The sequence below is a fragment of the Thalia democratica genome, chromosome 4, assembly GCF_965202585.1.
Source record: "Thalia democratica chromosome 4, ktThaDemo2.hap1.1, whole genome shotgun sequence".
Lineage (NCBI taxonomy): Eukaryota > Metazoa > Chordata > Thaliacea > Salpida > Salpidae > Thalia > Thalia democratica.
The window spans coordinates 32,351,853-32,377,634 of record NC_139168.1 but is presented as its reverse complement, the minus strand read 5'-3'; the positions used below and the strand labels follow the sequence as shown (position 1 = coordinate 32,377,634).

Below are 25,782 nucleotides of genomic sequence, written 5' to 3'. Positions count from 1 at the left end.
AAAATGCACAAAAGTCAATTTTATTTTATTAAGGATTATTGTGATTAGGCTTGGAATTTAGTTTTATTTTATATTAAAGTTTAGATTTTATTAAGACTTTTTGAAATTTAATTAGTTTTATTTAAAACTAAATATTTAAATATTTTTGCTTAACTACAATTTAAGTTATAGAAATAACTTCCCGCAAAAGTGGCCCGTACCCCTTAACAATGCACCTTATCTGCGTACCTAGAAATTGACTAACCTATGTAAAAATGTACCAGCTTTTAAAAAAAACTTTTAAACTTCCAGGGTTTAGAGCTGCTCAAGTACTTTATAAGTCAAGCTGGCATGCCGGAGTGCTTGGAGCACTTCACAGCTTTGCACTTGGCCATCGACAGCAGCAGCTTGCTGCCTCAGACGTCAGCTGCGTATGTCGAGTACGTGAGATGCGTCGAAACACTTTGTGATTCGTTTGTTTTTTCTGCCAACTTGAGTGTTAGTTTGTTTATTATAATCAAAAGTTAGTACAAAGTTAAAGTATTACTTTTTTAGTACTATTAAAGACACTAAATGAACTACATGTCAACTAGCTTTTTTAGACAATACTATTAAAGTACATCAAAGCTAAATATATTACTTTATAACAAAAACAATCTTAAATTAAGAAAAGTTCACATTTTCAAAAAAGTCTAACTGGACAGTATTATATGTTTATAGTAGTTTGAAAAATATACAGAGTTACTACTATGGTTAAAAGTAAAGCTTGTTAGGATTTAATAAAAATTATACTTAAAATGCATTTTTAAAGCTTTATGTAAAAAGATCGAACTGAAATAAAATAAATCATTATTTAAAATGCAATTTAAAATGTACATTGTAGCACAAACACATAGTAAAAAACTTCTTATCAAAGTACTTTATAAAAAAAGTTATCTTACTTAGCATAAGTTTGATGTTGTATATTTGTTTTTAGTACTTTAGTATGATGGTTTTGCAATTGAAAACTATTATTTAGTGTACGTTTTGTATGTTAAATATTATCTTTATTTTTATAGATACTAAAAACATTGACGTACATTGTTTGTCGTGAAAAAGAAAATATTGCATCAGAGATAATTGTCAAGTCCACTTTTCCTGCCTTTAAAAAGTATAATAATACATAACTACATTTTAATGCAAAAAAAAACTTATTCAAACACACTGTAATGTATTTTAAAATGTTTTTGTTTTAAAGTTCAAATTTATTTGTTGCTGTCAGTCTGAAAACTTTTATCGAGCTAATAAACTTTAAATTCTGTATTTAAACTAGTGAATTTGCTAATACGTTCATTTTTGAGGTTTTAAATTTAAACGTGATTAAAGTTTGAGTCAAAAAGTATACTAGTTTCAAAATAAGTTATTTTAGTTTAATTATAAAAAAAAAATATATTTTGAAGCTTCAAGATAATTGTCTGTTAAAGTTAGTGCAATAACACTTTTATGTATAGAATTAATCTTTTTACTCATTATAGGTCCGAGGACAAAGTGGGGTTTGTTGATTTTCTGTACGATACATGTATCAACTCTGATCACTCATCTGAGTTTCGAATGACTTGCTTCAATAAGTTCATGACGTCATTACTTACTGATTGTGACGTGATTGTGCTTACAAGTTTTTATCAATCACACATCAAACAAATGTTAAGCTTGATTAGCAGTCCATGCAAAAAAGTAAGGACATTTTATGCTAAAATAAAATAAGCTAATATTTATAAAAAAAATTTTTTTTTATGGCTTTTATATTTTTAAGAATTTTTAACTACCTTCTTTTAGTACCCTGAGTTCGAATGGAAATCAGAACTGGAAAAAAGATCTATGTTTTACCAATTACTAGACATTATGTTCAAAAAGTTCCATTCAGATCAAGTAACTTGAGCTTTATTGATTCAGTAACTTAAGTTTTCTTATATCGAAACTGTTCATATTGTTGTTATACATTTTTTGAAAAAGATTTAAAATTACAATTTTTTGTAGTTAATTCAAGAGGTTGAAATTTAGTAAAAAACTGCTAAGTGAACGATTTAAAAAATCTCCTGTTTGAAACGAACAGTTGTGGATAAGTTTATAACGTTTTTTGAAAGTAATGTTATATAATAACCACAGTTGAATCAAGCATCAACTATTGGAAGTTCTTTTTCTTCTTCCCAACAAAACACTGATGGCGTTTCCATTATTAAATCTTTTCTGAAGGCAGCTAACAGGTGAAATTTTTGTTCATTAGCTTCTTTTTTAATGTTGTGTAGATTGACTTAGATTAATAATTAAAGTAAAAATTGCTAAGTTAAATAAGAACTGTTGTAGTTATCTTTTGCGTTTTAATTAATTTTTACAAAAGTTGATATTCTTTCGATTTGCTGACAAAAATAGTGTTTACAGTTAAGAAACATCTTAAACATTATTGGTTAGTAAGTAAGTTTTATCAAACAAAACGTTTTAATTGTTTACAGCTTTGTATCAATTTATTATATATAAGCTTTTTTTATTTATTACAAACTTAAAATCAAAACCTTAAGTGACTATAAAGATAAAATTCGAAATGTTGTTTGAAGTTTAAAGTAGTTTTTAATAAAATGAATAAAAAACTAATGAAATGTTTCAAACTTAAGTTTTGTATGTTTTCTAGAAGTGCTTTGTTTTTTGTTTTACAATAAGCTAACCTAGTAACTAGCTCCTTTGTATGATTGTTTTATAAGACTTTTAACAACTCAACAGAGACAGATGTGAGATACTGAAACTAGGTGATGTATTAGAAGAAGAAAGAAGACACTTCCATTGTTCTCTTCACAACTGTATCATTTCTGCGTTGATATGCACTCAAAACGACGCTAGATGGTTTATTATTTTTTACTAGTGTTTATTTGGTAATTAAGGTATGTATAGTATCTACTTTTGTTTAAGCATTAATATTTTATGGGCAATAATTAAAAAAAAACAAATTGAAGATCTTAACCTTTTTTTTGTTTTTGCCATATTACATATTTCTAGACTGCCGTATGTTTAGTACTTAAAAAATATTTTCAGGTTTACTGCATTCATATTTACTGAAAATGCCCAAAAGAAGACATTGTTTTTGGAAAACTTACTTACTCAGTCCCACACTTACCAGTTTAATGTTGAACTAGAGAATGCGTTGCAAAGACGTAAGAAGTTCGTAGCAGCAAAATCAAGCTCTTCTATCGTCAGTTAACAGTGTTTATTTTACCAAGTTAAGTGTAGCTAAAATTGGTTTTGATTTTTAGCGAAATTTATAACATGTCATTTTCGAATACACAAAGATTTTAAGGACTAAAAATATTTAAAAGGTATGTGTTTAAGCTTTCTTTTATTAAGAATTTGAATTAGATACAGACGCACCTTGATTAAATAAAGGCTCATTAGTAAATAATAACGTACAATAATCTTCCAGGAAAGCATGTCCGACGCATCCAGCATCAAGTACATGGACTCGAACCGGCAGACGCAGAACAACACGGTGGTCAGCAGCTTGCAGGCGGAACTCAACAACTTCGACTACAACGTCCACTCGCAGCTCCACCAACAGCAGCAGGCGAGTGCAAGCGCAAATGGCGCGTACGTCGAACTGGAAAGCGACCGTTTGAACGACCACGTGTGCATGGCGCCCATGGTTGCGCTGGTGAACCATCTGGTGCGAAACCGGTTCGGTCAGTCGTTGTGATTTTGAGTTTTAGTTTGTTGTGTGTATACATAGTTGAAGTTGATTTAGAGCAGGGTTTTTGAAAGGGCGATTACTTTCGCTTAGGGCAGGGTTGCCAGATGTTCAGGAAATTAAGATTTTGTCAGTTGGAATTTACAAAACTCCTTATTTTCCAAAGCCTTAAAATGGTAAATAAATAGTTTAAAATTGTTTAAAGTCAGACTAAAGTTGCAAAATTTTCCTATAAATTTACAAAATTATCTAATTTCCAATGTCTTCATCTGGTATAAATTAGTAAAATGTCCTTTATAAAACTGAAAATTTTTTATAATAACATATTGAACAAGTGCCCCACTTAAACAAGCATATTTTGTAAGCTTTTCAGTATTGATGATCTGTAGCAAGGACACTTCTATAGTGAAACTATGTTATATATACAAAAGTTTATCTAGCCTAATTTTATAATTAAAAAGTTTTTTCTAAGTAAATAATTGAGTTCTTTATAATTAAGCTGTTAGTTTAGTTTAGTATTTTATGTAACAAACTGATGTGTATACTTTACCTGTTTATAATTTTTCAAAGTTGTTTAATTTTATAAAATAAGTTATAAGAAATTTATATACCAAAATTAAGTTTACTTATTATTTGTAGAATAACTTAAGTTTTTAAAATAAATAACAGTATATTTACAAATTTTATACTAAATGATAGGAGGAAATATTTTATACAACAGACATATAGTTTACTTTTTTATGTATTTTTGATAAATTTTAGTACATATATTTAAAAAAAAACAGTGTTTGATTAAGTTCTTTATTATTTTAAGGTTTAATTGTAAAAGTTCGTTATTGTTTTAAGGTTTTAGTTGTGAAAATTCGTTGTTAATTTAAGGTTTTAATTGTAAAAGTTCCTTATATGTTGTTTAGTTTATTTAGACACATTTATGCTAGAAAATTCTAAAAAATTGTATTCTTTATTGTTTTTTGGTTTCAACTTTAAAAGTTTGTTATTGTTTTAAGATTTTAGTTGTGAAAGTTCGTTATTAATTTAAGGTTTTAATTGTAAAAGTTTCTTATATGTCGTTTCGTTTATTTAGATACATTTATGCTAGGAAATGCTAAAAAGTTGTGTCTTTTTTCAGTCAAGCTGTGTTTATAAGGTAATAATACAAGTATTTTGCTGATAGTGCTGTTTATTGCAAATACATCAATCATCAACAGATGGTTTAAGTGATGTAATAGAAGTTAGATGATTGAATTCAGCGAAAAACTGTTGTTTTAACCTGTACTAAAATTAAATTGAAAGCTTTATATAGTTTCAAGTGTTAGATTATGTAATTTAGAATAAGTTTAAATTAAGAGTTTTATATAGAAAAGTCTGGAAAATTTTGGTAAAAAGTCAGGAAAATTTTCTCCGCTTGATCTGTGGCAACCATGTTAGGGGCGATTTTGGCTTTCAAGGGACAATAACTAGTAAGGCATGAAAACAAATTGGTAAATGGGGACGATTATTTTTTGAATTTCGGAGGCGATTATGAAAATGTGTTTGGGAAACCCTGATTTACAGCATTTTTAGAGATTAAATAATATTACAATAAAAATACACTGATACTAATTTTGTAAAGACCGATCGCATAAAAAAGTTTGTTTTTGTAACTTTTCAGGCGTGTCTGAAAATAATGACGTCATTCCACCATGGGTTTCCTGCATACGTGAGAAGTTGATGTCCTCACAAACAAGTACCAATGTGAGATTCTTCATCACAAGGCTCGTGTGCGAATGCAGCCAAGTTTTGAAGTTTGTTGACTTTAAAACTTTTATTTTATGGTGTTAATTTTACCTGAGAAAGACAATACATAATGTACTAAAAAAATAAAAAGCTAAGCTATAAATTTGTTGACTTTTTGATAATTTTTAGAATAAAAATATGAATTAAAAGTTAAAAAAAAATAAAAAGTTTTTTAATACAATTACAGTTAAAAATATTAAGATACTGCAAATTATATGAAGAAACAAAGTTAGAAACCTTTAAAATTTTCTGGAAATTGAATGTAAAGAAAGTTGTTTACATGATTTAATAATTAAACCAATTTATTGCTAATAACCAAATTTTTTCAATTAAACTATTTTATTTAAGCAGTGCTTTCAAAATTTAACTAATTTCCTTTTCAAAACAAAACATTAGCTCACAAAAGTTATTTATTAAAAAAATGCGTTTTTCTGAAAATATTTAAAAAATCACTATACTTTCAACTAATATATTTAACATTGTATAAACTTAGATTTTAAACTACCGTTATTTAAAGACCATTTGGAAAGTTTTTGAGCTTACCCCTCGTGAACTCGCTGCTACACGATAAGTTTGGAGTTGAAGGTCTCGATTACTTCTTATGTGATGTTCTCATTGCAGTCATGTCATGGAGTGATGAGTACAGTTTACAGGTCTTTTAAATCATTTGGTTGTAAAATATTTTATTCGATACATACCCAGAAAAGTGCTATTGCAATTCTCAAATAATAAATAAGTTTTTTTATTAAAGCTTGATGTAAATTATTTTTACGTATATTGTGTAACTGTATTTAACTTTTTTGACTCCCAAATTATTTTAATTTATGCTGTGTAATATGAATTGAAAAATTGTTAAAACTTATTTCTTTTCGGTTAACTGACTTCTTTTTTATTTATTAAGTTTGGTATAAGTTAGTTTTTGAATTAAAATTGTTTACTGTATCTTGAGATATGTAGCAAGCAAAATTATTAAAAGTTTTTAAAAGGTCACATAAATTTCTCATAGACTGATTAACTGTTGAATTTATTATATATATAGCAGTAGTGTCTAAGTGTAGATTATTTAAATAACTTAAATTGGTTATTTTTTAAATGAAAAACCAAATAAATTTATAGAACGACTTGCAAGCTACTGAAATGGCCAAAGCACTAATTGAAAAGATAATAAGAAGCGTTTATCATGAAAAGAAGTCAATCTTACGTCACAATGTAACTTTGCTGAAGACACTATTAGAATGCTGGAAAAGCCACAAAATTGATTTGAGGCCTAACACAGAACTTACATATCAATATTTCATGGAGTTTGTGTTTTATTTTCATTAAGTTAACTTGTCTTTTAATAGTTGTTTATAGTATGTTTGGTTTAATTGACTATTAACCTTTTTTATGCACTTGCTTATTTTTTGCTGATCTTTAAGTATAAAGTAAGTCTTAATATTCAGCCCATTGGATAAGAACAAAATATACGCTGGATTTCAAATAGTCGGTGCGTTGCTATCTAATGGCATATCTCCTCATTCTGACAAATTCAACATTGGTCGTGATGTTTATTACGAAAAGTTCGTTTCGTTGTTACAGACTCGGAAATAGATAAAATAAAAAACTGTTTTAATTTTTCAATATTTACTATGTCATTAAAAAAAAAATTAAACACATAACTAGCAACCTTCAGAATTTTTGCAACATTTCCTAGTTGAAAAAGTTATAGTATAAACAAAAGTGGATATTTTTCATATAACTAAAACTTTATAAATCTGTACCTAAAAAATTTTTTTATTAATTTACAGAATTCTTACCAACATAAAGAATAGTCAAAAGTCAATTTATGAACCAGCTAGTGAGCTGGCCGGTATTGTAGTGAAATACTCAAGAAACAAAAATGAAAATGTTGATGATTTACTTGAGCTTGTGAGTACAACAAATATTATTTTATTTTTTTTCTTTTAAAAATTTACTAGTATTATGTTTTGAATATTTTTTACTAATATTGTTTTATGAGTATTTAAGTATCTCTAGGCATCTACTTGCATGATTTCGGTTGTACAACTACTTAAAGCTATTTGACTTAAACAAACTGGGTAAAAAGTACCATAGAACAATTGTTTATAAAATTATTTACATAAATTTTTGTTTAACTGCTGAAAACGTCTGAACTAAGTTAATTAAATTAACTAGATTTTTTAACTTGGTAGCTGTTCAAATTTTTTTTTTTTTAAATTAAGTATATATTTATTGAAATATATAGTAAAATACTATACAGTAATTACTATATATTTCAATAAATATATAGTAAAATACTTCTGTTAGCCCAGTTACATAGGTGAAGCCAGTTAACTTAAAAAAAATATGATGAAATACGACAGTGGTATACTTATTGATTATTATTTTGCAATATAATTGAATCTTTGCCCATATTCAGATACACAAACAGTTGGATGCGTTAAAAATCACCAAAAAAAATCAGTTCGTGTCTTGCCTTCGGAAAATAGCTGATAACTGTCCCTCAATTGTTGACAAATATGTTTCGTACATAATGTACAACTTAAGCAGCGTGAGCTTAAGAGTTTTATTTACTACTATGTATTTCTTTGTTTATATTTAGAAATATATTTCACTTGTTCAGTATAATGCGTATATTTGAAAAAAAAGGTCACTCTAAATTTTTTTTCAACTCTAGTTTTGCAAAACATTGTTCATTTTTACCTCTATCTAAAAAAATCAAAACAGCTAGATGAAACTTCTATAGTGGGTTGTTTGGAATGCCTAGTAGTTAGATCGGATAAAATTAAAAATTTAAATCAACAACTGTTGAGCAAAAACTTGATCAAAATGCTTTCTACTGTGTTAGTGTTTCATTTAATGTTGTCTAATGGTACAAGTTATATTTTGGTTTATCAGTTATAAGAAATACTTAAACTATTAATTGACTCAGTTACAGTTTTACTTTATGATGTACTTTATTGTGATTTGTTTCTTAATCTTTGTAAAATTAAATGAATTTGTTTTGCCTAGATCTGTTTATTAAAAAAAAAAAATTTCAAAGTGGTTTGAAAATGTATGAATTTTGTGAAGTTAGATATGTGAAACTTATATAAAGCTTTTTTCAATTTTTTGCCTCTGATGTAATTTTTAAATTAAATCTTTAGAATAAATCTTGCAATATTTCTAAAACAAATTTTTGATTCATAAAAAACTGCTATAATTGTTTCAAAACATAAAAAATTCATCATTAAATTGTGCTTTACTATTTTTGTACTGAAATACTTAATCCTTAATTTTCAAATCTTAACAGAGGCGTTCAACTGCAGCTGGTAATCCTCCGCTTGTACAAGTCACTCTTATTGATGACGTCATCGGACTGTGACGCAACAATGGAGGCGCAGGTGGAGGAGCTGGTGCACCAGTTGTGGTTGAAATACGACCACAAGAGCGACACCGAGTGTCGACAGTTTGCTTTCGACATTGCGGCGATCGCCTATCAGAAGCAAGAAGTCAAGTTGGTTATGAGTTTTGTATACTTATTTATAAGCTTGATGTACTTAGTTTTTTGTTTTTATACTAAAAGTATATGTTTTCAACACTTTTTGATTAAAAAATATTTGACGAAGAATGACAAAGTACGGTGCTCGACTTATTTTAAAATCAATTTAGAAATATTTTAGATTGTGATTTTGTTTTTGTTTTAAGTAAAAAGTAGCGGTTACTAAATGATTATATCATTAAAATTTAGTTTTCAAAAGGTATTTATAGTATAACTTTTCACAATTATGCGGCGTGCAAAGTTTTATTTTTAAACACAAGACTTTTTTTTTAATCTGGTTCTTTCAGAATAAAAGTTGCCCTATATACTAGACATAGAATAAAAAGTAGTTTTTTTGTTACTTTTAACACTACTTTACCATAAAAAGTATTTCATTTAAAAGTGATTTATAAATTACTTATAAAAATTTAAATTTAAATATAGAGCTTTACTAAAACAAATTGCTGAAATTTAGATGATTTTTTTTAGTTTCACATAAAAGCAAACACAAAATTATGTTTATTTAGTCAATGATCACTTTAAGTTTTTAAGACCTATGAGTTATACATTAATTAATTATTTACAGGCTCAGTAATAATGTCAACACCACAATAAAGTCGATTTGCAAGCAGTTCATCGTGAAAACTATGGATGACCCCGAGGAAACTTTGAGGTTTACTTGCGAGTAATTAGAATAAAAAACAATAAAAAACAGATAGAAACTGAAAATTTACTGGTGTACTTACAAATAAGCATGCAGGTTTAGATTAAATAAGTTCAAAAAGTTTAATTAGTTTTGAACAGAAACCAGGCGTTGAACTTTTGGAGCGACGAATGCCGCGTTAACGTGGAGCCTTGCAGCAAAATCACTGCAATATTGCAGCAGCTGTACATAAGTCACGTGACTGACGAAGACAAGTTTCCCGCCAACACAGTCACTCTGATGCTCAGGTCGGCATCGCTGAGCCCCGATTTCGAGGCGACCATTTTCAAGCACCAGCTTGCGGAGTGCAAATTTCAAGTGTGTTTAGTTTTTGACTAAGAACTGATTGACAAAATTTAAAATGAAGCTTCAACTGTTTTGAAAGTTTGTAAGCTCGGTAAAAATATTCAGTTTCAAAAATTTATTTATCATGGCAATTTATAATTAAATGTAAAGCTTGATAAAAAAGTTTTATTAATTCTGACTTCAACTTACTGAAGATACTGTATAAAAATATATTTATAGTTTTCGATAGAAAAAATATTTTAAATATTTTATTTTTTACAAAATACTTTGGTGGTAGAAGTCTAAAAAACTATAGATATAAAAAAGTTTATGTAGTGTATCACGTTTATTTAAAATAGAAAAATTCACGAATAATCTTCAGGAATACCAGGTCTCCGGAGAGTGGTCACATGACTCCCATTTGCCCCTTTTTATTGATACCAACAAATCATCAGTTAACAGCATAATGACGTCACAAAGTAACATTTTGAAGTCGCAAACAATCTTTAACAAACTGCTGGCAACATCTTCACACGCATATTTCAGTCCAACTTTAGAGACAGGTTCAATATATGTTATGTAACCTAATAAAATTGTTTACGGATGAATTTACGAACAGTCTTGCAATTTTTTACTTCTTCAATTAGAATATGCTTCTGAAAGTTTTTGTTGTTCATTTTTTTTAAGTGTTGATTTTTTATCTGAGTTTGTTTCTTTTGAGTGTATATGATTTTATCAAAATAATCAGACAGAAACACGTTTGACTGGATGACTGGTGCAACTCTTGAAGGGCTGTCTACTGTCAGCAGTTATAACACCAACAATAACAGCAATAAAAATTCTCTGAGTTCTGCAACAACGTTCAAAACTGGTTCGTTTTATGAATTTCGACTGTTTATTTTTAACTTTATAATATGATGATTGTATGATAGCGTTGATTAAATAAGGAACTAAGTTTTTTTTTCCTATAACACGTTGTTTTATTTATTGTTTTGTTGACAACGTTATTAAATTTTTTTGATTTAAAATATGTTTAAGTTTGTATTTGCTTTAAATAAATTTATCTTTCAGCAAAGTCTAATTTCACCATATCAACGCAAAGTTCTTCTGTTTACAAAAACCTGAAGAAGCGATTTGTAGCTGATAAGTTTGAAAGCTCAGAACACGTCACTGCAAAGTTTGCAAAGTTTCAGGAAGACAAGAGTAAACGTAAACGGGTGAGTAATGTGAAAGGAAACTTAGTTTTTTAGCCACACAGAAATTGTGATTTACTTAATTTGTTTGGACTACTGTTCAAAATTAAATATTGTCTTATTTAATTACTATCTTATAAAAACTAGATGTTTTTTTTTGGTCTAATTTGTATAGATTAGACTGACAGTTTGAGCACTGTATCCATTACAAAAAACCACAGACACTATTGTAAAGATTTTATTTCAAAAATACAATTACTTTACAAATAACTTTGAAATTGATAAAACTTAATAATAAATCAAGTTTTTATGAAGAATACTTAAAAACTTTAACTAGTTTGATCTATAAAATGTTTGAAGAACTCTAAAACAATTAAATACTGTTTTAAAAATTACTCTTATATTTACACCAAAATGCACACAATTAAAATACAACAAAGTTCTACAAACAGCTCTAATTGTAACTTGTAGCAATATTTCAACACCATTATTTTAATATTCCCTATTTTGTTCACTTGCATCGGTTTTTTGATTGGTGGATTTAGTTCTGATTGGCTCATTTTGTGACACTCAACATTTAGTGTTTAACAATTAACATTCAGCATTCAAACAATGGAATAGCATATGAAAGATGCATTCATTACAAAGAATGTAAAATTTTGAGTAACAAAAACATTTCTTGTTTTTATCGTAAGTGTTATAAACTGACTTTACAACGGCAAACATACTAAAGTGTTATATTTTCACAAATTGATTTAAATATATAGTTGAATAGTCGTTATTGTCCATTAACCAATTGGTATAAATTTTAAAACAGCTTGTTTTTTTAATCTATGCATTAAAGCAAAAGTTCTCAATCTACAGAGCCTGTTGAGAATGAACAAGCACAAACACACCACATCCGTCAAAATTCACCGCAAGTACCGACATGGGGACTTACCCGACGTTCAGATCTCCAACAAGTCGTTCATCGTGCCGCTAGCTGGCGCTTGCGAGCACGACGAGGAGCTCGCCTCGGTTGTCATGGCGACGCTGGTGGAAGCGGTCATCAGTTCAGCGTCTTCAAAGCCTCAAGTTAGACATTTTACAAAAGCATAAAAAAAACTTTTGTTTACTTGATACACTTTTATAATTAAAGTTATAAGAAATATAAAATACTACTCAGATCATAAATTCTGAACAACAATTAATTAAGTTTTAAATTAGTTAAAAATAAAAAAAAGTATAAATATTTAGTTTTTAACAAGCTTTTCTGGTTTATGAATAATATTAACTCTAACCTTAACAGCTGGAAGATGAAGTTAGATTGCTGATATCGAGCCTGGCTTCGATTATCGGAACATCCGAGCGGATGAGCGGGTATCTGATAAAAGCCGTGTTGCAAATAACTTACAACTCACCTTCAAAACACCGAATTGAAGTCAGTCAGATTGCAACGTCTGCTATCGCTTCTCAGCAACAAAAATCTGGTTTGTTCAGCTATAAAAGTATCTAATTGTGTATTAAATTTTATAATTTTATTTAAAAAAAGACTCTTTACAATACTCACGAAAAGTAAATAATTTTTGGGACAAACTTTGGAGTTAGAATTTTCAATGTAGGTGATAAAAACAAATAAAAATAAGAGTTTAATCTTTAAAGTTTCTAAACAGATTTAAAAAAAATAATTTATTTGTTAGTTAAAGTATAATTTAACACAAAATCATTAACTAAAACTATGCTTTTAGGAATAATAATTCTGGAAAGAGAGCTCATAGACTGTAAACCTAGTGCTGAAGATGCTAGAAACATTGAAGAACCCGTCAACAAAAGAAGAAGAACCACTGATGACTCTAATGACGTCACGATGATAGAATCAGAAAAAGATGATGAAAATACATGGATCGAGCTAGCTAGGTACTTGACAGATGATTTTTCTTAAAATAAGCCTTACAATTATAAACTTTCAAAATGTTGTATTTTTTTCATCTAGTATTCATAAATGCAATTTGAAAACTATGAGCTGGTTTCACTTTTTATTTTGTGAAGTCTTTTAGACTGTTTTTATTAAAAATGAGCAGTTTTGTGTATGACATTAAATTTGCCAGGTTGTACAAGTCTGCAAACGACTATGACGTTACAAAAGGAATATTCAATAAAAACGAAAAAATTCATAAAGTGACGAGAACGGGATTGGATTATGAATCAAACGGAATGTACAGAGAAGCTAGAAAGCTCTATCACAAAGTCAGTTTTGCAGTAAATTTCATAACAATAAAAAGTTTTTGAAAAAAACTTTTCTGTTTGTGTCCTTAAATTTTATTTTTATGTTGTATGTTTTGCTAGATTTTTCGTATTTTTCCATTGTAAACAGGAGAGTGTATTTTGTTTAAAAAGTGTTGAAACAAAAGTTATTATTTTTAATTTTTATTTACAAGATAATTTTTTCTTTTCAGGTTCTTAAAGACAGGTCACTGGACGGTTCTAGTGCCGTTATGAGGGATTTTTGGCAAGAAGGTTACTTGAATGCAACTAAAAACCTTGCTAAGTTGGTTTATTTTGAGTTGTTGTAAATTTCAAAACGATATAATTAAGGCACTTTGAAAGATAAAACAAAGTTTTATTTAATATGAAGACTTTTTTAACTGTAGATAATTTTTGGTGCATTTTTTAAAAATGTACCATTTGACATTTAATTTTATTATTTTACGCATTTTACAATAGACCAACGGTTCGACAACCTCTAACATTATCGATCTAAAAATTAATAAATAAATATTCTTGGCCTAATCTTTTGAGATTTTTTTTTTTCGTTTGGCGGATTAGTTTAGAAAGATGACACTAAACAGGGTTGCCACAAAACCTGGAATTTAACAATTAAGCCTAAAAGAGCTGGAATTTGAGAAATTTTGAATAAAAGTCTGGAAAGACCTGGAATTTTAAACAATTTTTGCATGTTATGTAATAAAATTTTGACTTGACACAAATAATTTGTCATATAGATAAAGAATTTGTGCCATCATCAAAATAAACGTAGCTTTAAAGTATCAATATAATGGTGTTATACTACTTAAAACAGTTATTAAACCTTAAACTTAACTTTAAGCTAAAAATGGATCCAAAAACATGTACTTTCAAAAACCTGGAAGAAATTTCTTTTAAGTCAGTGCCAACCTTGACTAAAAATTTAAATTTTTAATGCAAAGTTCTAATGAACTAATTTAGATAATTTATTTAACTCGGCCCACCGGTCGTAGCTTGCAGACACACATTCATGTTGTTCTGTGATTTAGAATGTAGCAATAGTATTATCTAGTTAAATAAAACACTATACATATAGGTGGGATTCAGTGAGTGAAATGTGCGATTCGAAATTACTCGAGTATTGTGACGAAAGTGATGACGTGTGTGATTTGATGACGTCATACGATCACGTTGAGTTTCAGGTAAAAGTTTTTTATCAAAATATTTTTTTTCTAAATAAGTCACATTTGCTTTTGTGATTTTCACATATAAATAATTTTTAAATGCAAAGCTAAGAGAAAACTGCTTAGATATACAATGTCCTATAATGTTATTAGAACTGTTTAAAAGTATATAAAAACACACTATAGTTACTATGTGGTTAATTCATTGTAACACCTAACTAGTTTTTTTGTTTTGAGTTTACAAAGTTTTATTTTAAATTTAGTTACAAGTGAGCTTTTTCAAAACATTTACCTGCCTTTTTTTAGCATTAATGTGTTTTAATTATAACTCCAAAATAGTTTTATCAAGTTTATTGTTTGTCTACAGGAAAGTTATCTTTCAACGTCTATAAAATCAAAAATCTTAAAAATGCTTGATGACGGTAGTTACAACGAGAAACTGTTCAACTTTGTGGAAGGTTCAATGAAATCTGTGAATAAACAACTTGTTTTGGAAAGAAAACTTCCTCTTCAGCTTGCTGTTCTGCACTCTTATTTTCATGTTTGTTTCATTGTTGTCTTTTACAGATTTCAATAACATAGTTTATATGTTTTACTTGTTTGTTTAATTTATACTTAAAAAGTTTTTCAGTTAGCTGTTGTTGTCATCGTACTATTATATAAAAAATATTAATGTTTAGTTTTATTTAAAATTGTTTATGAAGTCAGGCAGTCAAAATTTCACTACAAGTATATCAAAAACTTTCATAAGTCTTGGTAGTTTACATAATGTTGTATTTCAATACTATTTTAACTTATTTTTTAATAAAAATATATTTTAGTAGTTGATTGTAAGTTAAAATTTTTTGACCTTGACAAAGTTATAAAACTAAACAACAAATTTTATTTTTTCTTCATTTTGATCCACACATACTGTTAAAATATCAATAAATGCCTTGATATTACTAGTAATTATTAAAAACTTTTGAACTAAAAGGTTGCTTAAGTAATACTGTGGAATTTTGAGTAGTTTGCTTATAGCATGAGTAAAACACGCACACAGGGCGATGTTGGAAAATCCAGTCATTATTTATCGTTAGCATTTGAAAATTTTTCCTCGTCACTCAGTAGAAATATGACGTCACAAAGTAATGATGCAGTTGGGCTACTAACTGACACGAGTGATTTTCTCGACATCATGGAAAATAATGGTGAGATGAAAAACTTTTTGTTTCGAAGTAAGATACTTACAGATATTGTATTTTGATTTTAATATATGTTGTAATACCTTGAACGTTATGATGTAAAATTTTACTTTACAGCATAAGTTTTTTATTGATAGTTTTTTTTTTTTGATTGCAGATGATGAAGATAGCGTTGTGAAACTTGTTCAAACCTGGTGTAAATCCATGCCTCATGTTAAATATGATAACATGAAAGTTTGGAGCTCCCAAGTTATTCACAGGTATTTTTCATAGTAGTTCTATGTTAAGCTTAAGTAACTTATGTTAAGCTACTCTGTTATAACTTTACTTGAACGTTGTTTTTTTTTTCTTTTTTTATATTTAGTTTAATGTTCATTAAAGTTTTACAACCATTTATCTTAATTATTTGTATTCACAGCCAAAAAATACTTTCTTTTTTAAATTACAACATAAACAGATGCTTTTTCGCCGATCGCATGGCAGCTGCTCACCAGGACTTGTTGCCATGGATACAAGAACGCAAGTGCGATATGCAAATGAGCATGGTTAAGGCAGCTGTAGAGCAACACAACTACTCAGTTGCTGAAATGTTGCTGGAAAAAATTGATGAAGTGAATGAGTTATGATTGTTTTAAATTCAGTTTAATTGATAATTTAACAGTTATTCTCTTAATAGTTTAACTTATCAAAGTAATGTGTGTAAGAGTGTAAAGTTAAGTCTGTTTAAAAGTAACACAGTAATTGTGTTTCATCTGCATTTGTATTTCTCAAGTATTTTTAAATTCAAAGATACTTATTATCTACCATCTGTTTAATACTCGGTAATTTCAATTCATTACAAGTATTAGCGATAAAAAACTCGGTTTTATTTACTGTACAGAACTTCACTGCTGACATGACTGATGAATATTCAATCAAGTTCTCCCAACTCGCCTCGTCCTACTACATCAGCCGTGCGCAGTCATGCGTCAACAAAAACGATCGCAAGAGGGCGTGTCAGATGCTCGGTGAAGCCAATCAGGCGCTACTTCACCATGGAAACCTCGAAGCTGAAATATGCAATAAAAGGTTGAGCTACTTAATATAGAGATTACTTTCATATTATTTTTATAGACTAAAAATGTATTGAGGTTAATATTTGTTGTAGTTTTTTTTATACTTTCTTTAGACTAAATAATTAATTTAAGCATATAAAACTCTCATGGCCAAACTGTATCACCTATACAGGGTTGCCACTCGGTCAGGAAAAGTCAGGAAAAATTTTTTTAAATGACAAAAGTCAGGAAAAAATGGGGCGTTTTGAAAAAAAGTCAGAAAAAGTCAGGAAATTAAATTGATAAAATTTAAAAAAAAGTCAGATTTTGTCAGTTTAAATTTACAAAATTCCTTGTTTTCCAAAGCCTTCAAATGGTAAAAATTAATTAAAACTCCTTTAAAGTCAGAAAAAAATTTCCAAAATTTTCCTAGAAACTTACAAAAATATTTAATTTTATTTCCAATGACTTCATCCGGTATAAACTAGTAAAATATCCTTTACAAAACTGCAAAAATTTTCTATTAACATATTGAACAAGTACCCTACTTGTACAAGCAGATTTTGTAAGCTTTTTAGTATTGATGATCTGTAGCAAGGACACTTCCATAGTGAGACTGTGATATATACACGAAAGTTTATCTAGCATAATTTTAGAATAAAACTGTTTTTTATTTAAGTAAATAAATGAGTTCTTTATAACTAAGCAGTTAGTTTAGTCTTTTATATAACAAGTTAATGTGTATACTTTACCGCTTTATAATTTTTTAAAAGTTGTTTAAATTTATAAAATAAGTTATAAGAGAGGTATAAGCCAAGATTAAGTTTACTTATTACTTGTATTTTTTGTAGAGTAATTTTTTTAAAAAGTAAATAAGAGTATATTTATTTGTTACAAATTTTATACTAAATGATAAGAGAAAATATTTTATAAATTAAAGTAAAAATAAATGAGTGCCAAACGAAAAGAAATGAAGCCAACAAGTTGTGGCTTGATTTAGAGAAAAGATTCTCTTCAACAAGTGTAGGGACAGCAGATGAGAGCGATTTAAATATAATGAGGCAAATTATTTTAACTGCCCTGAAAATGAATCTGAATGCAGTTTAGATGAAGAAAACCATTTCTTTATTAGATGAAGAGGTTGAAGTGCTAATAAAAAAACGGAGAAAATAATTTTTAGTACATAAATTTGAAAAACAGTATTTGTTTAAGTTCTTTATTGTTTTAATGTTTTAACTGTAAAAGTTTGTTATTGTTAGAAGATTTGAGTTGTGAAAGTTCCTTATTTATTTAAGGTTTTAATTGTAAAAGTTCCTTATATGTCGTTCTGTTTTTTTAGATACATTTATGCTAGGAAATTCTAAAAAATTGTGTTCTTTATTATTTCATGGTTTCAACTGTAAAAATTTGTTATTGTTTTAGTTGTGGTTTTAGTTGTGAAAGTTCGTTATTAATTCAAGGTTTTAATTGTAAAAGTTCCTTATATGTCGTTTGTTTATCTAAATACATTTATGCTAGGAAATGATAAAAAAATGTGTCTTTTTTCAGACAAGCTGTGTTTATAAGGTAATAATACAAGTATTTTGCTGATAGAGCTGTTTATTACAAACATCAATCATACACAGATAGTTTAAGTCATGTACTGGAAGTTTGATGATAGAATTCAGCAAAAAACTGTTGTTTTTAACCTGTATTAAAATTAGATTGAAAGCTTTATATAGTTTAAAGTAATAGATTATGTATTTTAGAATAAGTTTAAATTAAGAGTTTTGTTTAGAAAACTCAGGAAAATTTTTGTAAAAAGTCAGGAAAAGTCAGGAAATTTTTCTCAGCTTGATCAGTGGCAACCATGCCTATAATTTTTTTTTCAAATAAAAAGGTGTTTAAGATTGCTCACAATTTTAGCTACATTAATGGAAGTTCACTTTATAGTGACACTTAACATAAATGATTACTCTACCCCTCTGTTTTTAACAGAAGTTTACAAACGGCAGTGAACCATCATATTTTGGTGGGAAGACTTCACTCGATCACCTCGCAGACTGGCGATGTCGACTCGGAACTAGTTAAAGCGTTAAAAAAAGACAACAAGTCATTAGATGAGGTTTGTTACAACAGCTATGATCGAGCGCTCCGTCTAGTGGATGAATTTGTCATGGAAAATTCCAAAAGTTGCTGTGAGGATTTGCAAGCTAAATGCTTGAAACAACTCATTGGGTATTGTGATGAAAATTTAATGAAAGGTTAATATAAGTAAATTAAGCTATCTTCTTTGTTTTCTATTTAGATTTTTTTTTAAAGAAAAGTTAGATTAGAACTAGATCAATGTTTAGAACATGAAAGTTTGGAAGAGCAGCGTAAGTATGCGGTGACAATGACGAAATCAGTGATGCGTGCGATGTCATTGAAAAACCCGGGAAGCAGTACAAACGTCGCCAGGTGCCTGCACTTGTGTCAGCAGTTCGGCGGTGACGTCATCAACATTTTCAGGGAAAAGGTGTAACGCTTACTTATTTAATATTTCAACAAAAAATTAATAACAACCAAGTGCTAATAAGTTAATATATTGCTCACATTTAGCATTAATTATATAAATAAAGTTTTTTTTTTCTTTAATATTTAAAGTTCAAGCTTTCAATATAAAAATTATAACTTGTTGTTTTTATTCAGAGCAAAAACGTTTCCACGTGGTTGTTTTTGCCGTGGGTCGGCCACTTGGTCGCGCTGCTGGACCACGACCAGGTTTCGCAGGCTGTCGAAGGGGTCATTGAAAGAATTTCAGGGGAATACCCGCAAGCCGTCGTGTACCCACTGAAATGTGCTCACTCGGCGCCCACAAGTAGTGAAAAAAAGAAGAGAAGGCCTTTTGTTAAAAAGTAATTTGAAATTTAAAATATAAACGTAGTTTGTACAATTAAACGTGCTTATTATTTTCTAACGTCTCTTTTAACTACTGAAATGTTGTAAATGTTATAAAATGTATTTTGAATTTTCATCAACCTAACCTGGTTTTAATTTTGTTCTAAAAAAAATAAAGTTTAATAATTAATTGAGTTGTAGGAATAATACCTTCTATGTATGATTTGTTAGACTATCAATAGACTAACATTTATCAATATTAATTGCTAATTGTTTGCTTAATAATCAGGTTTGATAGTTGGCTGTGCTCAAAACTTCCCTGGATTGAAACTTTCATTAATGAGTTCACCAAAATATCCAACCCTTACGTTAACTTCGAAGTAAGTTTATTAAAAGCTTATTTTAAAACGCCTTATAAATGTTATAATCAAAATACTAAAACAGGGTTGCCACAAGGTTAGGAAAAGTCAGGAAAAAAGAGGGTTTTCTGAAAAAAAAAGTCACGAAAAGTCATTAAACTTGACAAAACTTAAAGAAAATTGAGGTTTTGTCAGTTTGGATTTACAAAATTCCTTATTTTTCAAAGCCTTCAAATGGTAAAAAATTAATTTAAAATTGTATAAAGTCAGACTAAAGCTGCAATATTTTCCTAGAAATTTACAAAACTATTTAATTTCCAATGCCTTAATCTGGTATAAATAAATGATGTATCTTTTATAAAACTGCAAAAATTTTCTATTAACATATTGAACTACTACCCTACTTTAACAAGCAGGTTTTGTAAGCTTTTTAGTATTGATGATCTGTAGCAAGGACTTTTTCATAGTGAAAGTGGGATATATACACAATAGTTTATCTAACATAATTTTAGAATCAAAGTGCTTTTTGTTTAAGTAAATAAGTGAGGCAGCAAAGTTGGAGGTAAAAATAAATGAGTACAAAAAGAAAAGAAATGAAGCCCACAAATTTTGGCTAGATTTAGAGAAAAAATTCTCTTCGACAAGTGTAGGGGCAGCAGATGAGAACGATTTAAATAAAATGAGGCAAATCGTTTTAGATGCCAAGAAAATGAAGGGGGAAACAGACCAGATGAAGGAAACCATATCTTCATTAGATGAAGAGGTTGAAGTGCTAATAAAGAAACGGAGAAAATAAATTTTAGTACATATAATAAAAAAAACAGTGTTTGATTAAGTACTTTATTGTTTTAGAGTTTTAATTGTTAAAGTTCGTTATTGTTTTAAGGTTTTAGTTGTGAAAGTTCGTTACAGTTCAAGGTTTTAATTGTAAAAATTCCTTATGAGCGTTTCGTTTATTTAGATATATTTATGTTGGGAAATGCTAAAAACAGGGTTGACACTTTACCTGGAATCCTGGAAAAACCTGGAATTTGACAATTTAGGCAAAAAAAACTAGAATTTTAACAATTTTCACATGTTCAGTAGTAAAGTTTCGAATTGACTCAAAAAATCTATCATATAAATAAAAAAAATTTTTCATCATCAAAAATTTTTTTATTAGAAATCATATATAAAATAGCTCTACAGTATCTTTCCAATGTTTTTATACAATTTAAGATATTTTCTTACCTATAACTTAACTTTAAACTAAAAATAGACCCAAAAGTGTGTACTTTTCAAAACCTGGAAGAAATTTGGAAAACCTGGAAATAATTTTGAAAAAACGAGTGGCAATCCTGTAAAAAAATGTTTTTTATTTTAGAAAAGCTGTATTTATAAGGTAATTATACAATTATTTTGCTGGTAGAGCTGTTTATTGCAAATACATCAATCATCAACAGATGGTTCAAGTGATATAATGGAAGTTTGATGATTGAATTGAGCAAAAAAAAACTGTTTTTTTAACCTGTATTAAAAATTAGATTGAAAGCTTTATGTAGTTTCAAGTGTTAGATTATGTAATTCGGAATAAGTTTAGATTAAGAGTTTTATTTAGAAAAGTCTAGAAAATTTTGGTAAAAAGTCAGGAAAATTTTCTCAGCTTGACTTGTGGCAACCCTGCCAAAATGAATTTTAGTTTTTTTAGATTAAGAGAAAAACTAGAAAAAGTAGAACCACCTAGAATTAAAGTGTCAAAAGATAAACAAACACATCATTAAACATTTTAACCAACCAGTGCCTTCTTGTTTTTTCAGGAATGGGCAACCACGTTCAGGAGTTTGTTGAAGGAGGGGAACCTGAGGGACCGAATTGAAAGCTACCAGCTGATGTTCGAGCGAGTCTTCGCCATATACGAACCTGGAAGCCTGAAGCCTCCCAATAACGTGGGCAAGCTACACTGGAAGTTTGCGAAAGTTTGTTGAAAGTTATAGATTTTGTTTACAGTTTTTCAAATGGCTTTGTTTCGTGTTATAAAGATTAAATTTTAAACTTTCTTAGAACCATATAAATATTACTAAATTTTTTAGTAGGTATTTAGTTACCATTCAGTATTCCTTCTGTGTTCATGTTTGATTTTTTTATTCTTACAAATGTAAATAAAATACACTGAAAACATTGCAGAAATACAGAGCAGATATTGAGGAGCAGTTCGGGGGGTCTGTTGGTGGAAACTTGAGTGAAATAAACAGGCGAGAGTTTGACTCCCGAATAAAGTTTGTTTTGAACAAACCAGCTGCCAAATACGAGTACAAAAGCACGAAACTGCGAGATTATTCTCCATGGTTGAGCGGTTACAAATCACAGGATCACTATGATATAGAAATTCCGGGTTAGTTTAAAATCATCAATGAGTTAGTTAAATTTATATGATATAAAAAGTAAAAAAATGCTTTATAAGGTTAATTTTTATTTCGAAATTTCGCTAAGACTCCAAGTTATTTTCATTTTTACATACCTTGCTTTTTTTTATGTTTGTTTTACTTTTTCCAGTTTTAATGTTAATAAAATAATAGCATCAAACTACCTTAAAAAACAAAGCAGTAAAAAAAATACTTTTAATTTTTTTTAAAAAGTAACAGGTAGTCAATCATGTTCAAATTATTAACAATTAAGCGTAATAAAAACTTGCAAACATAGGTTTTAGCAGAAATATAAGACATAATGTTACAGGACAGTACAGTGGTCGGTGCAAGCCTGACGTATCAAACCACAAACTTATTGTCGGTTTCCAGGATGACGTAGTAGTGATGTCATCAATTAGGCAACCATGCAAAATTACCATAAACGCCTCGGACGAACACAAGTATCACTATCTCGTTAAATGTGCGAAAAATTTTTATATGTTGGACCTTAATGTAAACTACAACTAATGGATGTTTACCTAGATCATTTGAAAAAAACTATACTTTATTTATCATAGATAGATCAAACATCAAAGTTGGGATGTACTTAAAATAGTAAAACATATTGTATATATATTGCTTTGTTTTAATATGATATTTAAGATTTACATAGTTATTTATGAAAAAATAACTATGAAACTTTGCAGAATTATGAGGTACATTTTTTTAGGTGGCGAAGACTTGAGACAAGATCAGAGAATTGAGACGATGTTCGGAAGCTTCAATGACCTCATTACCAATGACACGTATTTGCGCTGCAAACCTGATTGCAAGATTCTGACTTATCAAGTTAGTAAGCTGTTAATGCTTCTGTAAATATCTTAGATTTTAATTTCAACACTACTCTTGTAATATTTCTTTTCAAATTTTTAAGGTGATACCGTTGAATAGCCGAGTTGGTGTTATAGAATGGGTGAACAAAACCAAGACTTTCAAGCAACTCATTCTTGAACACGCTAATAGAACAGATTGGTGTGTTATTTATTTAATTTAGTTTTATAGAAAATAAATTAATTTTGATGTTATAGACTATTTTATGGTAGTTCAATGTTGGTAATATTTTATCGCTTCAAATATTTATTTGCAAAAATATTTTTTATTTATTGTGTGTTTTAAGTTTTTTTTAAAAGTTTTTTTGAGTTTATTTTTCTATCGACTAAATAATCAGTCATAAAAGATACTACGTCTTCGACTTTATATACTTTTAGTACAAAATTCTCGTATGGGTCGATTAAAAAAATTTAAACTTCAGCACCGACGTTCTTGACCGAGTGCAGAACAGGTACATTCCGTCGAAGCTGCATCAGTACGCGGACAGCCTGAGCAGGTACGGCCACCTCGTCAAAATGGTTACGAAGGGCAAGCAAGCTCTGCGGTTCAAAAGTCTTCAGGAAAACATAGCTGAAGATATTCTGAGGTATGAATCAATTCAAAAATACGCTTTTCATGTTTTCAATTTTCTAAAAACCAGCGTATTTGTGAGAAATTTGTTACTTTTAACGTATAATAACTTTGGTTCATGCATTATTATCTTAATTATTCAATACTAATTGAATATAAGTATTAGTAGATGTTGTTTTTTTATATACTGCTCTAAATAGATAATTCAACTACTTTGCTAAATACTTATAACACAATATATTAGTAAAAACTAAAAAAAAAACACATCTTCAGAAATGCGTTTATGCAAATGAGCTTTGACATTCGTTCGTTTTTCACGCTTCGAAGTTCGTTTGTGACTTCATACAGCACAATGATGATCAGCAACTGGTTGCTAGGAATAGGGGATCGACACTGCGACAACATATTGGTTTCCATGGAATCGGGTAGAACGTTGGGGATTGATTTTGGTCACGCTTTCGGTTCTGCCACTGAAGTGTGTTCTGTTTTTTATAAATCTCAGGGTTTTTATATTTGTTTTAATAAATTAAAAAAAAAATAAAATAAATTATTTTTTAAGTAACAGTTTATTAAAGTTTTGTTGTTCTAATATAAACATTTTGAAGTATTTTTGTTATTTTATTAATTACCCAGAAATTTTGTGTATAATGTTGATAAATTTTAAAATTTTAAGTTTTCTGGATTTGAATGCTAAACACAAAACTTAGACTAATCATGGCATTTCAATCAAAACTTTCCAGGTGCTGCCCGTCCCGGAAATCGTCCCGTTTCGCTTGACCAACCAAATTATCGGCATGATGTCACCGTACGACGCGGTGACGGGGCAGATGGGAGAAACGATGAGAAGGGTGCTGAATGTTTTCATCGAAAATACCCGCCACTTGGTGGCAGTGAGCAACATTTTTCTCAACGATCCGTCCGTGGAGTGGAACATCGACGTGAGAATTAAACTATAGAATAAATTTGATTTTGAAAAAAAAAGAACTTTTAATTGTGGTTAGCAGTGCGTCGTTTTGATTATAAAACCTTGAAAAAAAAACTAGTGCACTTATTTTTAATTTTCGTCTTTTTATTTTTTCATACGAAAATCTTGGAGTTTTTTCATACTTATTTTAATTTTTTTGTTAAAAGTACTGTGCACAAGTGGACACACTAAGAAAAACTGATTTTCAATCAAATGTGTATAGTTATACAAAAAGATTTCACCAGCATTGATAAGAGTTTTTTCAGAGAAACATCAACAAAATACGCATGAATGAAGAAAAGGGAGAAAAAGTAAACATACCAAACAAAATTTGGTATGCCAGAAAAAAAATGAACATCGTTAAGATGAAACTAAACGGAGTTCACCCAACTAAAATCACATGGTTTTTCATTTTTTACGAATATTGACACAAAATTATCTTAAGTTGTTTTTATAGTTAACGAATTGCTATTTTACATTTCTTTTTTTTTTTGTACTGATATCTTAAAAATTAAGATATATTATGTCATTTTAATTTTACCAGTGACGAAATAGAAAGCAACATGGGTATTCCCCCCGAGTTCAAATCCGAATATATACGAGTGGCTCAAGGGTTGTCACCCGACCAGGGCAGAAGCTCGTTCGACGAAGACGCCAAATTGTCTCCCGATGACCAAATCACGTGTTTGATCGACCAAGCCACTGACGTCAGCGTGCTCTCGTGCGCCTTCGTCGGCTGGCGATCGTGGCTATGACGCCACAGTTTGTTGAAGTCTTGTGACTCCGCAATTCAATGAAGTCATTCGGACATTGCACATTCCATTCGCTTTGTGCATAAGTTTTAATTTTGTTTTCATATATATTGAGTTAGGCTGTTTTGAGCATTGTCATTTTTAAAGCACATTAATGCAGTTTTATGTTTTGTTGCTTTTCAGAAGCATTTAGAATCATAGAAAACTTTTATA

The 25,782-nt window shown here is 29.1% G+C and overlaps 1 protein-coding gene across 1 annotated transcript; it reads left to right on the top strand.

Moving 5' to 3' along the window:
- The first annotated feature begins 330 nt into the window (after positions 1-330).
- Positions 331-25,782, top strand: LOC145833264 (DNA-dependent protein kinase catalytic subunit-like). The gene is made up of 45 exons (XM_082940455.1): positions 331-452; positions 1,494-1,692; positions 1,795-1,887; positions 2,125-2,222; positions 2,734-2,853; positions 3,043-3,199; positions 3,428-3,683; positions 5,340-5,472; positions 5,982-6,117; positions 6,581-6,765; positions 6,907-7,023; positions 7,252-7,372; positions 7,884-8,015; positions 8,192-8,307; positions 8,757-8,960; positions 9,571-9,657; positions 9,789-10,005; positions 10,355-10,535; positions 10,721-10,843; positions 11,044-11,189; positions 12,030-12,239; positions 12,454-12,634; positions 12,893-13,061; positions 13,253-13,391; positions 13,601-13,692; positions 14,485-14,590; positions 14,940-15,113; positions 15,615-15,762; positions 15,914-16,016; positions 16,214-16,367; positions 16,637-16,824; positions 18,768-19,033; positions 19,124-19,287; positions 19,461-19,666; positions 19,939-20,029; positions 21,805-21,963; positions 22,172-22,379; positions 22,721-22,873; positions 23,123-23,241; positions 23,327-23,424; positions 23,705-23,869; positions 24,127-24,328; positions 24,594-24,791; positions 25,084-25,220; positions 25,362-25,782. Exons 1-45 carry the CDS (start codon positions 331-333, stop codon positions 25,570-25,572), a joined length of 6,984 nt encoding a protein of 2,327 aa, XP_082796581.1. The 3' UTR covers positions 25,573-25,782.